This window comes from Puma concolor, chromosome D1 (genome assembly GCF_028749965.1).
Source record: "Puma concolor isolate L17-30 chromosome D1, mPumCon1.1.hap2, whole genome shotgun sequence".
Lineage (NCBI taxonomy): Eukaryota > Metazoa > Chordata > Mammalia > Carnivora > Felidae > Puma > Puma concolor.
Genome location: NC_141676.1, coordinates 95,290,806 through 95,306,363, shown reverse-complemented (window position 1 = coordinate 95,306,363; position 15,558 = coordinate 95,290,806). Strand labels below are relative to the sequence as shown.

General features: G+C 39.9%; 1 protein-coding gene across 1 annotated transcript; it reads right to left on the bottom strand.

The window, feature by feature from the left end:
* Positions 1-14,030: 14,030 nt before the first annotated feature.
* LOC112865173 (olfactory receptor 8B12-like) lies at positions 14,031-14,966 on the bottom strand. The gene has a single exon (XM_086676374.1). It carries the CDS (start codon positions 14,964-14,966, stop codon positions 14,031-14,033), a length of 936 nt encoding a protein of 311 aa, XP_086532500.1.
* Positions 14,967-15,558: the final 592 nt, after the last annotated feature.

Below are 15,558 nucleotides of genomic sequence, written 5' to 3'. Positions count from 1 at the left end.
ATTTAGAAAAACTCCTTCCAGTTGAGCATGCTGGGTTAAAGAAAAATGCATAATTTTGGTGCATGACTGAGCTGCCAGGAAAGTAAAGAGGTTCCTGGGTGGACAGAAGAGACAGGAAAGCAAGAATCATACAAAGCAGGTGAAGGGTGGAGCCTATATGTATCCTGGGGAATCTTCGAGACCAAGCGTTCATATGCGAGGGACTGGAGACAAAGCCTGGGCCCAGGCAGCCTTCCTTCCCAGTGAGTGAAGTAGAAAAAAAGTGTCCCAGGCTCTTCTTAGCATTGGCTGTGGATGAAGCAGTAACACTCCTCTGGGAAATCCTAACTGCAAGCCCACACTTGGATGTATTTGGGGCTGGAATCCACATTGCATGTGATGCCTGAAAATCCCAAGCCAAAAAGTTTCAAAGAAACGAAAGCTTGTGATAACAGGATAAATCAGACTGAATCTCTTCAATAAGGAAGTGAAATTTGGGCAGAAACTTGAGCAAGGTGTGTAACTAGCTGTCCTATTTGGTGGGGTCTTCTCTTATGTAAGTCTTAGCGGAATCTCCACACTATGGGAGACACCAGGATACCTACCGTTAACACTTCCCAATAGTGCTGTCAACCCAACCTCAGGCATTCAGATGCTCCTGCTCAGGTCTATGCTCCTGAAGCAATTTAGAGTTCATAATGCTAAAGTCAGAGATGATAACCTGCCAGCTCCCTGCTCTGGAAGGTGGCAATATTAAGGGGTGCCACCAGCAGTGCTCAGTTGTCCGTGGAAAAGATATCAGTAGCTCCCACCATGGTTTCAACCAGACAGTAGGGTGATGTGGCCGAGTTTCCAGCTGGCTGCCTTCTCCTAACCCCACTGGGTTCCCAAACCTGGTTCTTTCCAATAAACTCCCTGAAGTTAGCCACAGTCAGATACAGTTCTTTGCACCTAAGAACCCTGCTGGCTATACTGGAAGTTAGCCAGATGGGAAATCTGAGGAAGGGGGTGGGGAGAAAGAGAGCAGGCAGGCTGTGGCGCCCTTTCTTAAACCTCTGTTTCTGCTCATAAACCCCTTCCGCCACCATCTTGGTAATGGGATAACAGACCCTCCTCTTGCTTCCCACAAAGAATTGCGCTCTGTTTAGATTCATTTGTTCCCTTCCAGGGTAATCAGCCTAGTTATGAACGCAACCTACAAATGAGGCCCAAAAGAATAGAGAGAATAAAAGGATAAAATGTAAGCTTCCCAATATCCAGGCGTGAGTGTCAGGAAAGCTGAGAGCAGCAAGAAGACATCTAAGTGCTCCAGGAGGGTGAGGTCCATTGAAAACTGCCAGTTTTTGTCAGAATTGGAATGGGGCCAGGATAAATGAGAAGCAATCAAGTGTTTCCAGCTCTGTCTGGGAAAAGCAAAGTTAGCAGAAACCACGATACCTACCATTAACAGAAAACAGGCCCATTGCCTTCCATTGCAAGGGGAGTAATTGATTCCAATGGACAAAACAAAACCTCCCCCAACATGCAGAACCTAGAGACCTAGAGAAGTAGAGCAGACAGAGGAAATGCTCCCAAGAAATGGACAATTCAGATGTATTATGTTCTGTTGTTGTTTTTCACTAATGTCACAGCAGTGACATAAAAACATGGCTGTCAGTTGGGAAGGGTACCACACACTGGCAGAGTGCTTCATGCATCCCCCTCAGATCCCTTTGTCAAATGTTTACGCACACCAGCTTCAAGTAAGCCTGTCGTAACATCCCAACACCTGTCCCTGCTTCGCTTTCCCAGCGAGCTTGCCTCAGGATGCTGGAGACTGGTTTGTCCGCACGGAAGTACAGAAGTGCCTGGGAATGTGCATTCCTTTGAAGGCAGCCCGGAGTGAATGACCGGTTAGTGTGAAGGCACAAATACTCCAGCTCCCTTAGGATTAACGAAGACAAACTCCGAGGCACGTGTGATAAACTGAAAGATTGCGGTGGGGAGAGTGGACGGAAACATTGAAGTAGAATCTCCACCTTTCCCAAAATGCCACCCTAACAAGGCTCATTGTGGACGGTGTGCTCTGTACATGCCACTCGGGCCCGAGTCACGGTAGGGAAGGGACACTTCTCATCCAGAGACAGAGAGGCTAAGCCCTCCAGCCTGTGCCCGAGATGAAGCAGCCAGAACAGAGCATAACTCCTGCGGGGAAAATTCACCATTCACTTCTGTTTTGAAGCTCTGTCTGTTCTCTTCAAATGTGTCTAAAATCATGGGCCTGGAGGGGTGCCGGGGTGGCTCAGTCGGTTCAGCGTCGGACTTCGGCTCAGGTCATGATCTCGCGGTTCGTGAGTTCAAGCCCTACTTCAGGCTCTGTGCTGATGGCTCAGAGCCTGGAGCCTGTTTCAGATTCTGTGTCTCCCTCTCTCTCTGACCCTCCCCCGTTCATGCTCTGTCTCTCTCAGTCTCAAAAATAAATAAACGTTAAAAAAAAAAACTTAAAAAAAAAAAATAAAATCATGGGCCTGGAAATCAGACACAGCCTTTTAAAAAATCATCTTCTCAAACTCCCGGAGTCTTCATTCTTTCCTCCACTAAGTAGTTATTAAGCATCAAGGGTACTCCAGTTACTCTCCTAAGCAGTTTTGAGATAACTGGACACCATAGACACTGCCCTCAATGAATTCATATTCTTGTGTCAGGATGAGCCCCACAGAAATAGGCAATTGCTATATGGTGGGGTAAATATTCTAGCAGGTTAAGTGAAGGGTTCTGTGGAGGAACATAATGGAGGCACCTAATCTTAATGGGAACAGGAAGATATGGGGATTTAAGTCCCGCATCTCTAAAGAATTTATCTTAAACAACAGAATGTCTTACCTGCTTCACAAAAACCCATATTTCTCTCTTCCTCCAATTTCAAGGATGCCAAAACTGTGGTAAAATTAATGAGACCGAGCTTAGTGCACACAATTTATGTATCCAGAGGCAAAAGCAGAGGAAAAAGATGTGCAATGGCTCTTCCCTGTCATTGGAGTAAGACATGCAAAGAGAAATGAATAAGGTAAATTGCCTTTAAATAATCGAGACGATTGCTTCTCCGGAGCTAAACCCTTTGTAGTACAGTGTGTCTGACAAAGTGTAGACATTCCATCAAGATATTTATCTGCTGTTAGGAGTATAAATTGGAATAAATTCACATCATGCCATTTGGTACCATCCCTGTGGAGAATCTATTCTGAGGAAATTGTCATAAATTCAGCCAAAGATTTTTACACTGAGGTGATAGTCGCAGTATTATTTATTCTGATAAAACACTAGATGATCTGAAACAAGAAGACAAAAGCTTTACAAAGTGTGATACAGCCATTATGATGAAATAATATGCAGCAAAACTATAATTTACAGAATAGGGAGAAACAGGGAAAACTCATAGCACATTAAACAAGAAAACATTTTGTGACATTTTGTAACATGGATTATAGAATATAATCCTACTAAAAGAAAATGATTCAAGTTTATTTATTTATTTTGAGAGAGAGTGTGCGTGCATGAGCGGGAGAGGGGCAGCGAGAGAGGGAGACAAAGAATCCCAAGCAGGCTCCATGCTGTTACTGCAGAGCCAAAGCAGAGTTCAAACTCACTAACAGAGAGATCATGACCTGAGCTATAATCAAGAGATGGACACTAAACCAGCTGAGCCACCCAGGTGCCCCGTGATAGGCTTTATTTTCTTAGAACAGTTTTAGGTTTACAGAAAATTGAGCAGATAATACAGAGAAATCCCATGTGCCCCTTCTTCCTCACTCACAGTTTCCTCTGTTATTAATGTCTTGCATTAGTGAGGTATATTCATTACAATATATGAGCAATACTGATAACACTATTATCAACTAAAATCTGTAGTTTGCATTCGTTTTCACTCTTTGTGTTGTACAGTTCTATGTGCTTTGATAAATGCATAATGTTGTGTACCCAAGATCACAGTATCATCAGAATAGTTTCACTGCCCTAAAAATACTCTGTCCTCCACTTATTCATCCATCTCCCCCTCCCCCATGGCAACCATTGATCTTTTTATTGTTTGTATAGCTTCTCCTCTTCCAGAAGGATTTCCAGTTGGAATCATTCTGTATATAGTCTGTTCAGAATGGCTCCTTTCGCTAAGCAATACGCGTTAAAGGTTCTCCCATGGCTTTTCATGCCTTGATGCCAATTATATCAATTTGATTGATGATGTTGTTCAGTTTCACTATGTCCTTACTGATTTTCAGGCCGCTGGATCTGTCAGTTACTGACATAGGGGTGTTGAAATCTTCAGCTATAAGAGTGGATTCATCCATTTCTCCCTTCAGTTCTATCAGTTTTTTGCTTCATGTATTTTGGTGCTCTGTTTTCTAGCATGTGAACTTAAGAATTAGCATGTCTTCTGGAGGTTTGATCCCTTTATCATTATGTAATTCCTTCTTTTATTAAATTTTTTTTTCAACGTTTTTTATTTATTTTGGGGACAGAGAGAGACAGAGCATGAACAGGGGAGGGGCAGAGAGAGAGGGAGACATAGAATCGGAAACAGGCTCCAGGCTCCGAGCCATCAGCCCAGAGCCTGACGCGGGGCTCGAACTCACGGACCGCGAGATCGTGACCTGGCTGAAGTCGAACGCTTAACCGACTGCGCCACCCAGGCGCCCCTGTAATTCCTTCTTTATCCCTGATAAGTGTCTTTGTTCTAAACTCTGATTTGTCTGAAATTAATATAGATACTCTAGTATCTATTAATTAGTGTTAGCATGGTACATCTTTCTCAATCCTTTTACTTTTAATTTATATTACATATATATGTTTATATACAATATATGCTTATATTTTATATTTTTATAATAATTATATTATTTACATTATATCTTTATATTTTATATGGATTGCTTTGTAGGTCACACATCACTGAGTTTTACATTTTATCCACTCTATCAGTCTGTCTTTTAATTGGCATATTTAGACTATTTATATTTGTAGTGACTATACAGTTGAATTAATATCTATATTTGAATCATTTTCAACTTGTTACACTTGTTCTTTGTTTCTTTTTTAATCTCCCACTCCACCTTCTCCAGTTTTTTTTTTAAGTTTACTTATTATTTATTTTGAAGGAAAGAGAGAACAAACAAGCAGGAGAGGGGCAGAGAGAGAGGGAGAGAGAATCCCAAACAGCCTCTGCACTGTCAGTGCAGAGTCCCACACAGGGCTTAATCCCACGATGGTGAGATCATGACCTGAACTGAAGTCAAGAGTCAGACGCTAACCAACTGAGCCACCCAGGCACCCCTTTTTTCCCCTAAAGTTTATGTGCTCCAGTTTTAATTGACCATTTATATGATTCCATTTGTTTCTCTTCTCTTAATATCAAATATGCTTTTTTAAAATTTTTTAGTGATTGTCCTGGAGTTTGAAATATACATTTATAACTGATCTAAGTTTACTTTCTTTTTTTTTTCTTTCAGAGAGAGAGGGAGAGAGAGAATCCCAAGCAGGATCCGTGCTATCATTGCAGAGCCCAACATGGGGCTCAATCTCACAAACTGTGAGATCGTGACCTGAGCCCACCCAGGCGCCCCTAAGTTTACTTTCAAGTAACACTATAGCACTTGATGGGTACTGAGATGCCTTATCACAGAGTCTCCCAATTGGTCCTTTCCATCCCTTCTAACATTGCTATCATTCACTTCACCTATCCATAAGCTATAATTACCCAGGTTACCCAATATATTGGTGCTACTATCATTTGAACAAACATTTATCTATTAGATCAATTAAGAATTTAAAAAATTAATGGTTTGGGGGCACCTGGGTGGCTCAGTCGGTTAAGCGTCCAACTTCGGCTCAGGTCATGATCTCACCATTCACGAATTCAAGCCTCGCATTGGGCTCTGTGCTGACAGTTCAGAGCCTGGAGCCTATTTCAGATTCTTTGTCTCCCTCTCTCTGCCCCTCCCCTGCTCGTACTCTGTCTCTCTCTGTCTCTCTCTCTCTCAAAAATAAATAAAACATTTAAAAAACTAATGGTTTTATTTTACATTTATTTGTTCCTCCTCTATGCTGTTTCTTTTTTTTTTTTTAATGTTTATTTTTGAGAGAGGGGGAAAGAGAGAGAGAGAGAGAGAAGGAGAAAGAATGAGCTGGGGAGGAGAAAAAAGAAAGGGACAGAAGATCTGAAGAGGGCTCTGTGTAGCACAGAGCCCCTTTCTAGGCTCAAAGTCATGAACCATGAATCATGACCTGAGCCAAAGTCTGATGCTTAACCAACTGAGCCAGCCAAGTGCCCCGCTGTGCCTTTTTTATGCAGATGTCAGTTCCTGACAAAGTTCCCTCTCTGAAGAATTCCTTTAACATTCTTGCAAGGCAGGTTGAGTGGTAACAAATTTCTTTTTTGTTTGTCTGAGAAAGTCTCTAACTCTCCCTCATTTTTGAAGGATAATTTCATTAGATACAAAATTCTAGGTTATAGAGTTTTTTCTTTCAATACTTTGTAAGTTTGTCACTCCACTCTCTTCTTGCTTGACTGGTTTCTGAAGTGTGTTGCAATTCTTGTCTATGGTTTTATGTTGTAATGTAGGTATTTTTTTTCCTCTGGCTTCTCTCAAGATTTTCTTCTTGTCTAGTTTTCTGCTGTTTGAATAAGATAGGGCTAGGTGTCAATTTTTGGGTATTTATCCTGCTAGGTTTCACTAAGGTTCTGTGTCCATCATTAAATTTAGAAAAGTTTCATCTATTATTATTTCAATTTTTTTCTTCTGTTTCTTTCTCTTTCTTTTTTTTATATTTTTATTTTTTTGGTATTCTCATTATGTGTATGCTACACCTTTTATAATTGTCCTATGATTCTTGGCACTCCACTCCATATTTTTTGTTCTCTTTTTTCTCTTTACATTTCAGTTTAGGAAAATTCTGTTGGGATATATCGTCAAGATCACTGATTTCTTTCCTCTGCCATGCCTTGTCCACTGGTGAGCCCATCAAAGGCAGTTTTCATTTCTGTCACAGTGTTTGGTTTCCTGCATTTGCTTTTGATTTTTTCTTACAGTTTCCCTCTCTCTGCTTACATTACCCACTGTTCGTGCTTACTGTTCACCATCTCCATTAGAACTCATAGCACATTGACCATAAAGGTGTTAAGTTCCTGACCTGAGAACTCCAACATCTCTGCTGTATCTGGGTCTGGTTTTGTTGCTTCCATTGTCTCTGCAGACTTTTTTTTACATTGGCTTTCAGGGTGTTTTGTTATTTTTTGGTGAAAACTAGGCAGGATGTTTTGGGTAATAAGAACTGAGGTACTTGGGCTTTAGTGTGAGGTTTTATGTTTATCTGGCTAGGAGTTATGCTGTGTTAACTGTTTAGCTGTAGGTGTCTGAGTCTTCGATTTCCTCTAGTGTCATTTTTGTCTCCCCTTTTGTCTTTAGATTCTCCTAGAAACTCTTAATTAAGAGTTTGAACCTTGCTATTCTTTCAACTCAGTGGCTGTTATTATAATTTTTTTTAATGTTCATTTATTTTTGAGAGACAGAGACAGTGCAAATGGGAGAGGGACAGAGAGAGAGGGAGACACAGAATCTGAAGCCGGCTCCAGGCTCTGAGCTGTCAGCACAGAGCCCAACGTGGGGCTTGAACTCAGGAACCGCGAGATCATGGCCTGAGCCGAAGTCGGATGCTCAACCGACTGAGCTACCCGGTTGCCCCTCGGTGCCTGTTATTATAAAGATTTGTTGGGATGGGAGGACTGGGAGTTGGGTATTTCCCTTCCTTTCTCCAACCTTCACCATGAGAGCCTTATGGTGCTCCCTGAGGTAAAGTTCACAAAAATGTAAAGGTCCCCCTAAGACTGAGTCTTTAAGAGTTTTTAACATTTCAAGCCAGTCCATACTCAGCCTCCAGGGATCCATCAATTACTAGTTAAGTGTTACTATCAATATATGTATATAATCTCCAGCAGCTTCCACTCCAAGTAAGCTGTGATTGTGTATTCTCACCTCTCTCTCCAGTTTTCAGGGAGAGAGTTTGCTCTGTGACCTCAGTTCTCTGTTGGATCTAAGAAGAGCTGTTTGTTTTCAGTTTTCTCAGTTTTTTTCTTAATGTGAGAATGAGTGTGACGGCTTCCAGGCTCTTTACCTCTTAAAGCTGAAACTAACTCCAGCTAATTTTTTTAATCAAACTTTTAATTTTTTAATTATTTTTTAATATGAAATTTATTGTCAAATTGGTTTCCATACAACACCCAGTGCTCATCCCAACAGGTGCCCTCCTCAATGCCCATCACCCACCCACCCCTCCCTCCCACCCCCATCAACCTTCAGTTTATTCTGTTTTTAAGAGTCTCTTATGGTTTGCCTCCCTCCCTCTCTAACTTTTTTTTTCCTTCCCCTCCCCCATGGTCTTCTGTTAAGTTTCTCAGGATCCACATAGGAGTGAAAACATATGGTATCTCTCTTTCTCTGTATGACTTATTTCACTTAGCATAACACTCTCCAGGTCCATCCACGTTGCTACAAAGGGCCATATTTCATTCTTTCTCATTGCCATGTAGTATTCCATTGTGTATATAAACCACAACTTCTTTATCCATTCATCAGTTGATGGACATGTAGGCTCTTTCCATAATTTGGCTATTGTTGAGAGTGCTGCTATAAACATTGAGATACAAGTGCCCCTATGCATCAGCACTCCTGTATCCCTTGGGCAAATTCCTAGCAGTGCTATTGCTGGGTCACAGGGTAGATCTAGTTTTAATTTTTTGAGGAACCTCCACACTGTTTTCCAGAGTGGCTGCACCAGTTTGCATTCCCACCAACAGTGCAAGAGGGTTCCCATTTCTCCACATACTCGCCAGCATCTATAGTTTCCTGATTTGTTCCTTTTAGCCACTCTGACTGGCATGAGGTGGTATCTCAGTATGGTTTTGATTTAATCAAACTTCTTAAAAAGAAATAAATAAGCAAATATATGAATGTTTGTTGAATTGATAATGCTTGCCATTCAAGCACCGTAAGCATTAGGTGCTGCTGCCCCAACACAGCAATAAGAAACAAAGACTTGGGTCTTTTATTAAATAATCCCCATCATGGGGACAGAAAATTGGGAGAAACTGAAATGTTACCAGAGCTGAAGCTACCCTGGATTTTCTGTATTTCCTTCTCATTCTTCTTTCCTACTCATACCTTTTCACATGTCTTGATTTCTCTTCTTGCCCAGCATGTCCTCTACTCACTCCTCTTTATCTTCCATCTCAACTAGAAGATACATCTTTAGATGCTCTTTTACCAAATCTTAAAACAAAAAAGGGAGACCCTAGATCTATAAATAGATAAGTAAATACATAGAAATAGATACAGAGGTATGCTTTTACATGCCTTTTTCTATTTCTGGGAATAGTTACATCTAGGGACTGAACACAGGCATGGGGCAATTGAAGTACAAGAAAGGCTTATTTTTACTATATACTTTTTGTGCTATTTAAATTTTTTATCATTTATGTATTTTCTAGAAAAAGACACAATAATCTCCAACTGATGTTAATCACCCACTCTAAATCTGATCATGTTTTCTATAAAAAAATAAATAAATAAATAAAACTGCAGCAAACACCATATTCAGTACCAAAAGCCTGAATGCTTTTACCCAAAGATCAGAAACAAGGCAGAGATGTTTGTTATTCTCATTTCTACTCATTGTTGTATTGGAGGTCTTAGTGTAATGAGGAAAACAAAAGATCCTTAAGGAAGAATCAAACCTGTCTTTATTTGTAGGTGGCATGATTATATAGAGAGAAATGCAAAAAAAAAAAAAAAGTTTCCCATTTCCTCTGTTAGTCATTAAAATATTTAATAAAAAAGATTAGGAAGGTGGCTGGATACAAAATCAGTGCATTTGACCCTTGAACAAAACAGGTGTTGGGTCATCAACTCCCCACATGGTTTAAAATCCATGTATGGGGCACCTGGGTGCCACAGTCGGTTGAGCCTCTGACTTTAGCTTGGAACGTGATGTTGCGGTTTGTGAATTCGAGCCCCACATTGGGCTGGCTGCTGTCAGTGTGGAGCCTGCTTTGGATTCTCTGTTCCCCTCTCTCTCTGCCCCTACCCCACTTGCACTCTCTCACAAAAATAATAAATAAACATTTTTTAAATAATAAATAAATAAAATAAATAAAACCCATGTATAACTTTTGACTTCCCAAAAACTTAACCACTTAAGCCTACTACTAGAAGCCTTACTGATAGCATAAACAATCAATTAAGTCATATTTTGTATGTTATATGTCTTATATACTGTATTCTTACCATAAGGTAAGCTAGAGAAATGAAAATATTATTAAGAAAATCATAAGGAAGAAAAAATACATTTACAGTACTATACTGTAAAAACTCCACTTATAATGGACCCATGCAGTTCAAACCCATGTAGTCCAAGGGCCAACTCCATATAAAGATAAAATGTATTCCTACATACTAGTAATAAACAATTGAAAATTAAATTTTAGGGGTGCCTGGGTGGCTCAGTTGGTTAAGCATCCGACTCTTGATTTCAGCTCAGGTCATAATCTCACGTTTCATGAGTTGGGCTCTACACTGACAGCACCAAGCATGCTTGGGATTTTCTCTCTCCCTCTCTCTCTCTGCCCCTCCCCTGCTCGTGTGTGCTATAAATAAATAAATAAACAAACAAACAAATAAAATTAACACAACAAAATAAAATTTAAAAACCCATTTAAAACAGCACAAAAGAGGGGCACCTGGGTGGCTCAGTTGGTTAAGGTTCTGACTTTGGCTCACATCATGATCTTGCGGTTTGTGAGTTCGAGCCCCGTGTCGGCCTCTGTGGTGACAGCTCAGAGCCTGGAGCCTGCTTGGGATTCAGTGTCTCCCTCGCTCTCTGCCCCTCCCCCGCTCATGCTCTGTCTCTCTCTCTCTCTCTCTCTCTCTGTCAAAAATAAATAAACATTTTAAAAAATAAAACAGCACAAAAGGTACCAAATTCCTAGAATAACCATAACATCCACTCAAAGCAAGTCAAGAATGTTTGTTCTTACCATTTCTATTCAACATTGTGCTGACAGGCTCCAAATCAACTCCTGTCCAACTAGTCACATAAGATTATCACATGGTCTTCAAATAGAGCCGTATAAATACAGCCAGTACAATTTAAAGAAAAGATATGGCCTTTTCTTTAAGTTATTCTAAAACAATTGGATATCTTCATGAAAAAATAAAATAAAATACCATACATGATAAGCAATCTAAAATTTATCAAAAATCTAAACATTAAAGGAAAAACAATAAAGCTTTCAAAAGAAAACATGAGAATACATTTATAACTTCATAATAGGTAAATATTAAATAGGATACAGCACTAATACTAAAGGAGAAAGTTGAGAGATTGAGCTTCATTAAAATTGAAACATCTATTACCAAAAAGACATCATTAGGAATGACCATCTGGATGGGCAAACCATATACTGAGCAAAAGTAACTGCAGTGTATGTGGCTGAAAAAGGACTCATATCCAGAATATGCTTTCTTAAAACTCAAATTAAGAAGAAAAAGACTTAAGACACTATTTTTGAGTGGGCAAAAGACTTGAACTGGCAGTTCACTTCAACAGGCACTTTGCAAAGGGTGATTGATATCCAAATAGCTAGTGAAGATATTATGAATAGATTATGAATAAATAGATAGCCTGCAAATCAACATTATTACTTATTAGGGAAATGTAAGAAAAAGACTTAAGTGCTATCACACCACACATCTAAAAGAATAGTTAAAATTAAAAGGATTAGAAAATAATGAATGTTCAGAAGGATGAAGAGCATCCTTACCTGGAAACTGTTGGGAATGCAAATCAGTTTACACCCTTCGGAAGACATCTTGGTAGTATTTAAGAAGTTTAGATATTTATCTATTCTGTGACCCAGTAAATCCACATCTAGGTATAGACCCAAGAGAAATGAGTATATTTCAAAGAAACTGTATGCTCAAGAAGTTTTACAGTGTCTTTATTAATGATAATATGCAGAAACTGAAAACAAGCCAAATGTCCATTACGGGGGTTGTTGATAAATAAATTGTTCTGTATTCATATAATGGAATGCTAAACAGCAATAACCAAGAACAGAATATGTACACATATAATGTTATGGGTGAAACTCACACTACACTTTATATTGAGAGAAAGAATGCAGACATAAAACAAGCAAATACAATATTGAATATTTATATGAAGCTCAAGAATGAGCAAAATGAATCTGTAATGATAAAAGTAAGAATAGTAGCTATTTCCAGAAAAAGAATGGGGAGTAATATTTACTGGGAAGGGGCAGGGAGCAATATTCTGAAATGATGCAAATCTATCTCTTGGCCTAGATGATGGTTACATAGCCTTATACATGTGAAAAATCATTGACACTTAAGACTTGTGCACTTTTCTGTACATAACTTATACTTCAACTTAAAAGGGGTGGGATTATTTTTTTTATTTACCAAGATTGTGCTGATTTTCCATCAACCTTACGAAACCCTCAACTTAGAAGTGTACTCAATTCAGTGATCTTTCCCTCCACAGTATTATCTAAAGCACAGTCCTTCCCTTCACTTTCATTTCTTTTCTTACATCCTCATTGAACGAACCATTCCAAAGAACAAAACTAAACATTTATCCTAACTTTCCTTTTTTCTAATAGAAGAGAACTTCCTAAGAAAAGTTAATAAGTTAAAGTATCTTGGGGGGTGCCTGGGTGGCTCAGTCGGTTAAGCGTCCAACTTCAGCTCAGGTCATTATCTTGCGGTCTGTGAGTTCAAGCCCTGCGTTGGGCTCTGTGTTGACAGCTCAGAGCCTGGAGCCTGTTTCCAATTCTGTGTCTCCCTCTTTCTCTGACCCTCCCCCGTTTATGCTCTGTCTCTCTCTGTCTCAAAAATAAATAAACGTTAAAAAAATTTTTTTTAAATGTATCTTGGAAACAGTGCACATACTCTTCCTTCTGAAAGAGCTGTTACCACTAATAATATATTCATTGTTCTTTATATAAGCTGTGCCTCCATTTACCTAATACTGTGAGTGTATGACCTGTCCTGACACCACCATCTCTTTGCCTTACCATTAAAAAATCACAGCTATTTGCAGTGTCTTAAAATACAATAGCAACTGCCTTCCTGGTGACTAGTTGGTTGGTACTACTCTAATGACTCACATCTGCCCAAAACTATCTATTACTCCGTTACTTCGTTCAGACACAAAGTAAGTCTCCAAATTCTACCTTATTAATCTGTAAATAATGAGCGAAGCTTGTATCCAACATTTTTAACTCCCTTAAATCTGTATAACTCTCCATTAGAAAGTCTAATAACTTAGCCTATACCCTTACAGCTCTGCACACTGCCTCAATGGATACCATCCTTGATTCTATATGGAAATTTAGCTCCCACCAAAACACCTTAAAACTTAGCATTTTGCAAGATCAAATTACCACATTTTTAACTTTCAACATTGTTGCAAAAATAACGTTCCAAAGGTTATCTCTTGAAAAGTTGCATGACATTGCTGTAAGTAGGTCAAATGCAAAGTGCGTTTTTAAATGCAAAAAGAAAAAGAAAAACCTTTGAAATGAAATCCACCAGGGAAAAGGTGAATCAAGATAGCATGGCTAAAGGACAGAAGAGCAAAGTAGATTAGAATTCAAGGGCCTAGGTTCGAGTCTGGCAAGAGGTACATGTGTGGCCATGAGCAACCTACGAATATTTATGAGTCCCCAGTGTGTAACGCAACACATGAAGGGCTAGATTAAATTATTTCTTAGGCTTATTCAAGAGTAGCCATCTATGACTGTGGAAACTATTTTCATAAAAGAAATAATGATTAGAATAGTTAGGGTAGAGTAAGGAGTAGAGGGAATAATTATACTTCAGAACAAGTTAAATTTTTCCCTCTAAGTAAAGGAGAACAAGCACTGGCATTTGTTTCTCTCATTGAAGAGAAAAAGAAACACTCTGGCAAACAAAGCTTTGGATCTCCTTTCTCAATCATTTTCACACGAAGAATTTTCTGACTAAGGTCTTCTTCAGGGCAACTTTGACATCCTTGTTCCTCAGACTATAGATTAATGGGTTGAACATGGGCACCACAGCAGTATAGAATATGGAGGACACTTTCCCCTGGTCAAGGGGTAAAATAGAAGGTGGCTTGAGGTACATAAAAGCTCCTGATCCAAAGAAAAGAGATACCACAATTATATGGGAACTGCAGGTACTGAAGGCTTTGGATCTGCCCTCAGTAGAACTAATATGGAGAATACTAGAAAGAATGAAACCATAGGAGATAAAAATGGTCACAATGGGTACCCCAATGCCAATGGTCACAACAATGAAGACCACCAGCAAATTTATGTAAGAGCTGTTGCAGGAGAGCTCAAGGAGGGGAATGATATCGCACATATAGTGATTGACGAAGTTGTCAGCACAAAAGGTTATAAACATTATGTTTCCCATATGGGCAACAGCTCCAAACACTCCCATCCCATAAACACCTAACAAAAGGAGTGAACACACCTGAGGAGACATGGTAACTGTGTATAGCAGTGGTTTACAGATGGCGACATAGCGGTCATATGCCATCGCTGACAGGATGTAGGATTCAGAAAACACAAAGAAACAGAAGAAAAAAAACTGAGTCATACACCCTGCATAGGAAATGATGTTTCTCTTTGCGACAAAACCCATTAGCATTTTAGGGGTCAGAGTCGTGGAGTAACTAACATCTATGAAGGACAAGTTGAAGAGGAAAAAGTACATGGGAATATGAAGGTGAGAATTCAGCCCAATCAGGGTTATCAGGCCCAGGTTCCCCACCACAGTGACCATGTAGAAACCTAGAAACAGGAAGAAGAGGGGCATCTGGAGTTCTGGCTCATCTGTTAAGCCTGCGAGGATAAACTCTGTCACAGAGGAGGCATTATCTGCAGCCATTCTCCTCTAGGAGAGTCTGTAAGGGAAAAAGAAGAGTCACTGAGACAGAGAAGCCACACACCATGGAATTTAAGGGGCTGACATGGAGAAGAAAAGAGTGGGAGCATTTACTGGCACTGTTCTAAATGTTGTGTGGCATTATGAGGATCCCCATTTCACAGATGAGGACACTGGACCTAAGTGACTTGCACAAGTCCTGATGCTACTAAGTTACAGCAGGAGGTGAACTCAGGTGGTCTGGCTCCTGGGCTTTGAGCTTTTACCCACTCTGCTAGAGGACAGACCAGGGCAGGCAGGCACTCACCCTCCTCTGCTTGGAGTCACAGTGCTGTTCTCCACTGGCTCTCATCCATCTCTCTCATGGAGACTCAACTGGCCCCGATGAAAAGCAAGTGACAACCCAGAGCTCAGACCCTCTGCTTCTGCTTCTCTACTTTGAGGAGCGAAACCTCTAATTTATCTTGCTGCGCTGAAGAACTTGATCTTTGATTGTGGCTTTGCTGCAAGTCTCTTGTCCAAATTCCGGGGATGAGACAGCATCCTTTCCAAATGCCCATGGATAACAAGAGACTAATCTCAGTGACGTAGTTAC

Bases quoted from the DNA above. Each gene is read 5' to 3' on its own strand.
- LOC112865173 (XM_086676374.1), bottom strand. From the start codon at position 14,966: ATGGCTGCAGATAATGCCTCCTCTGTGACAGAGTTTATCCTCGCAGGC.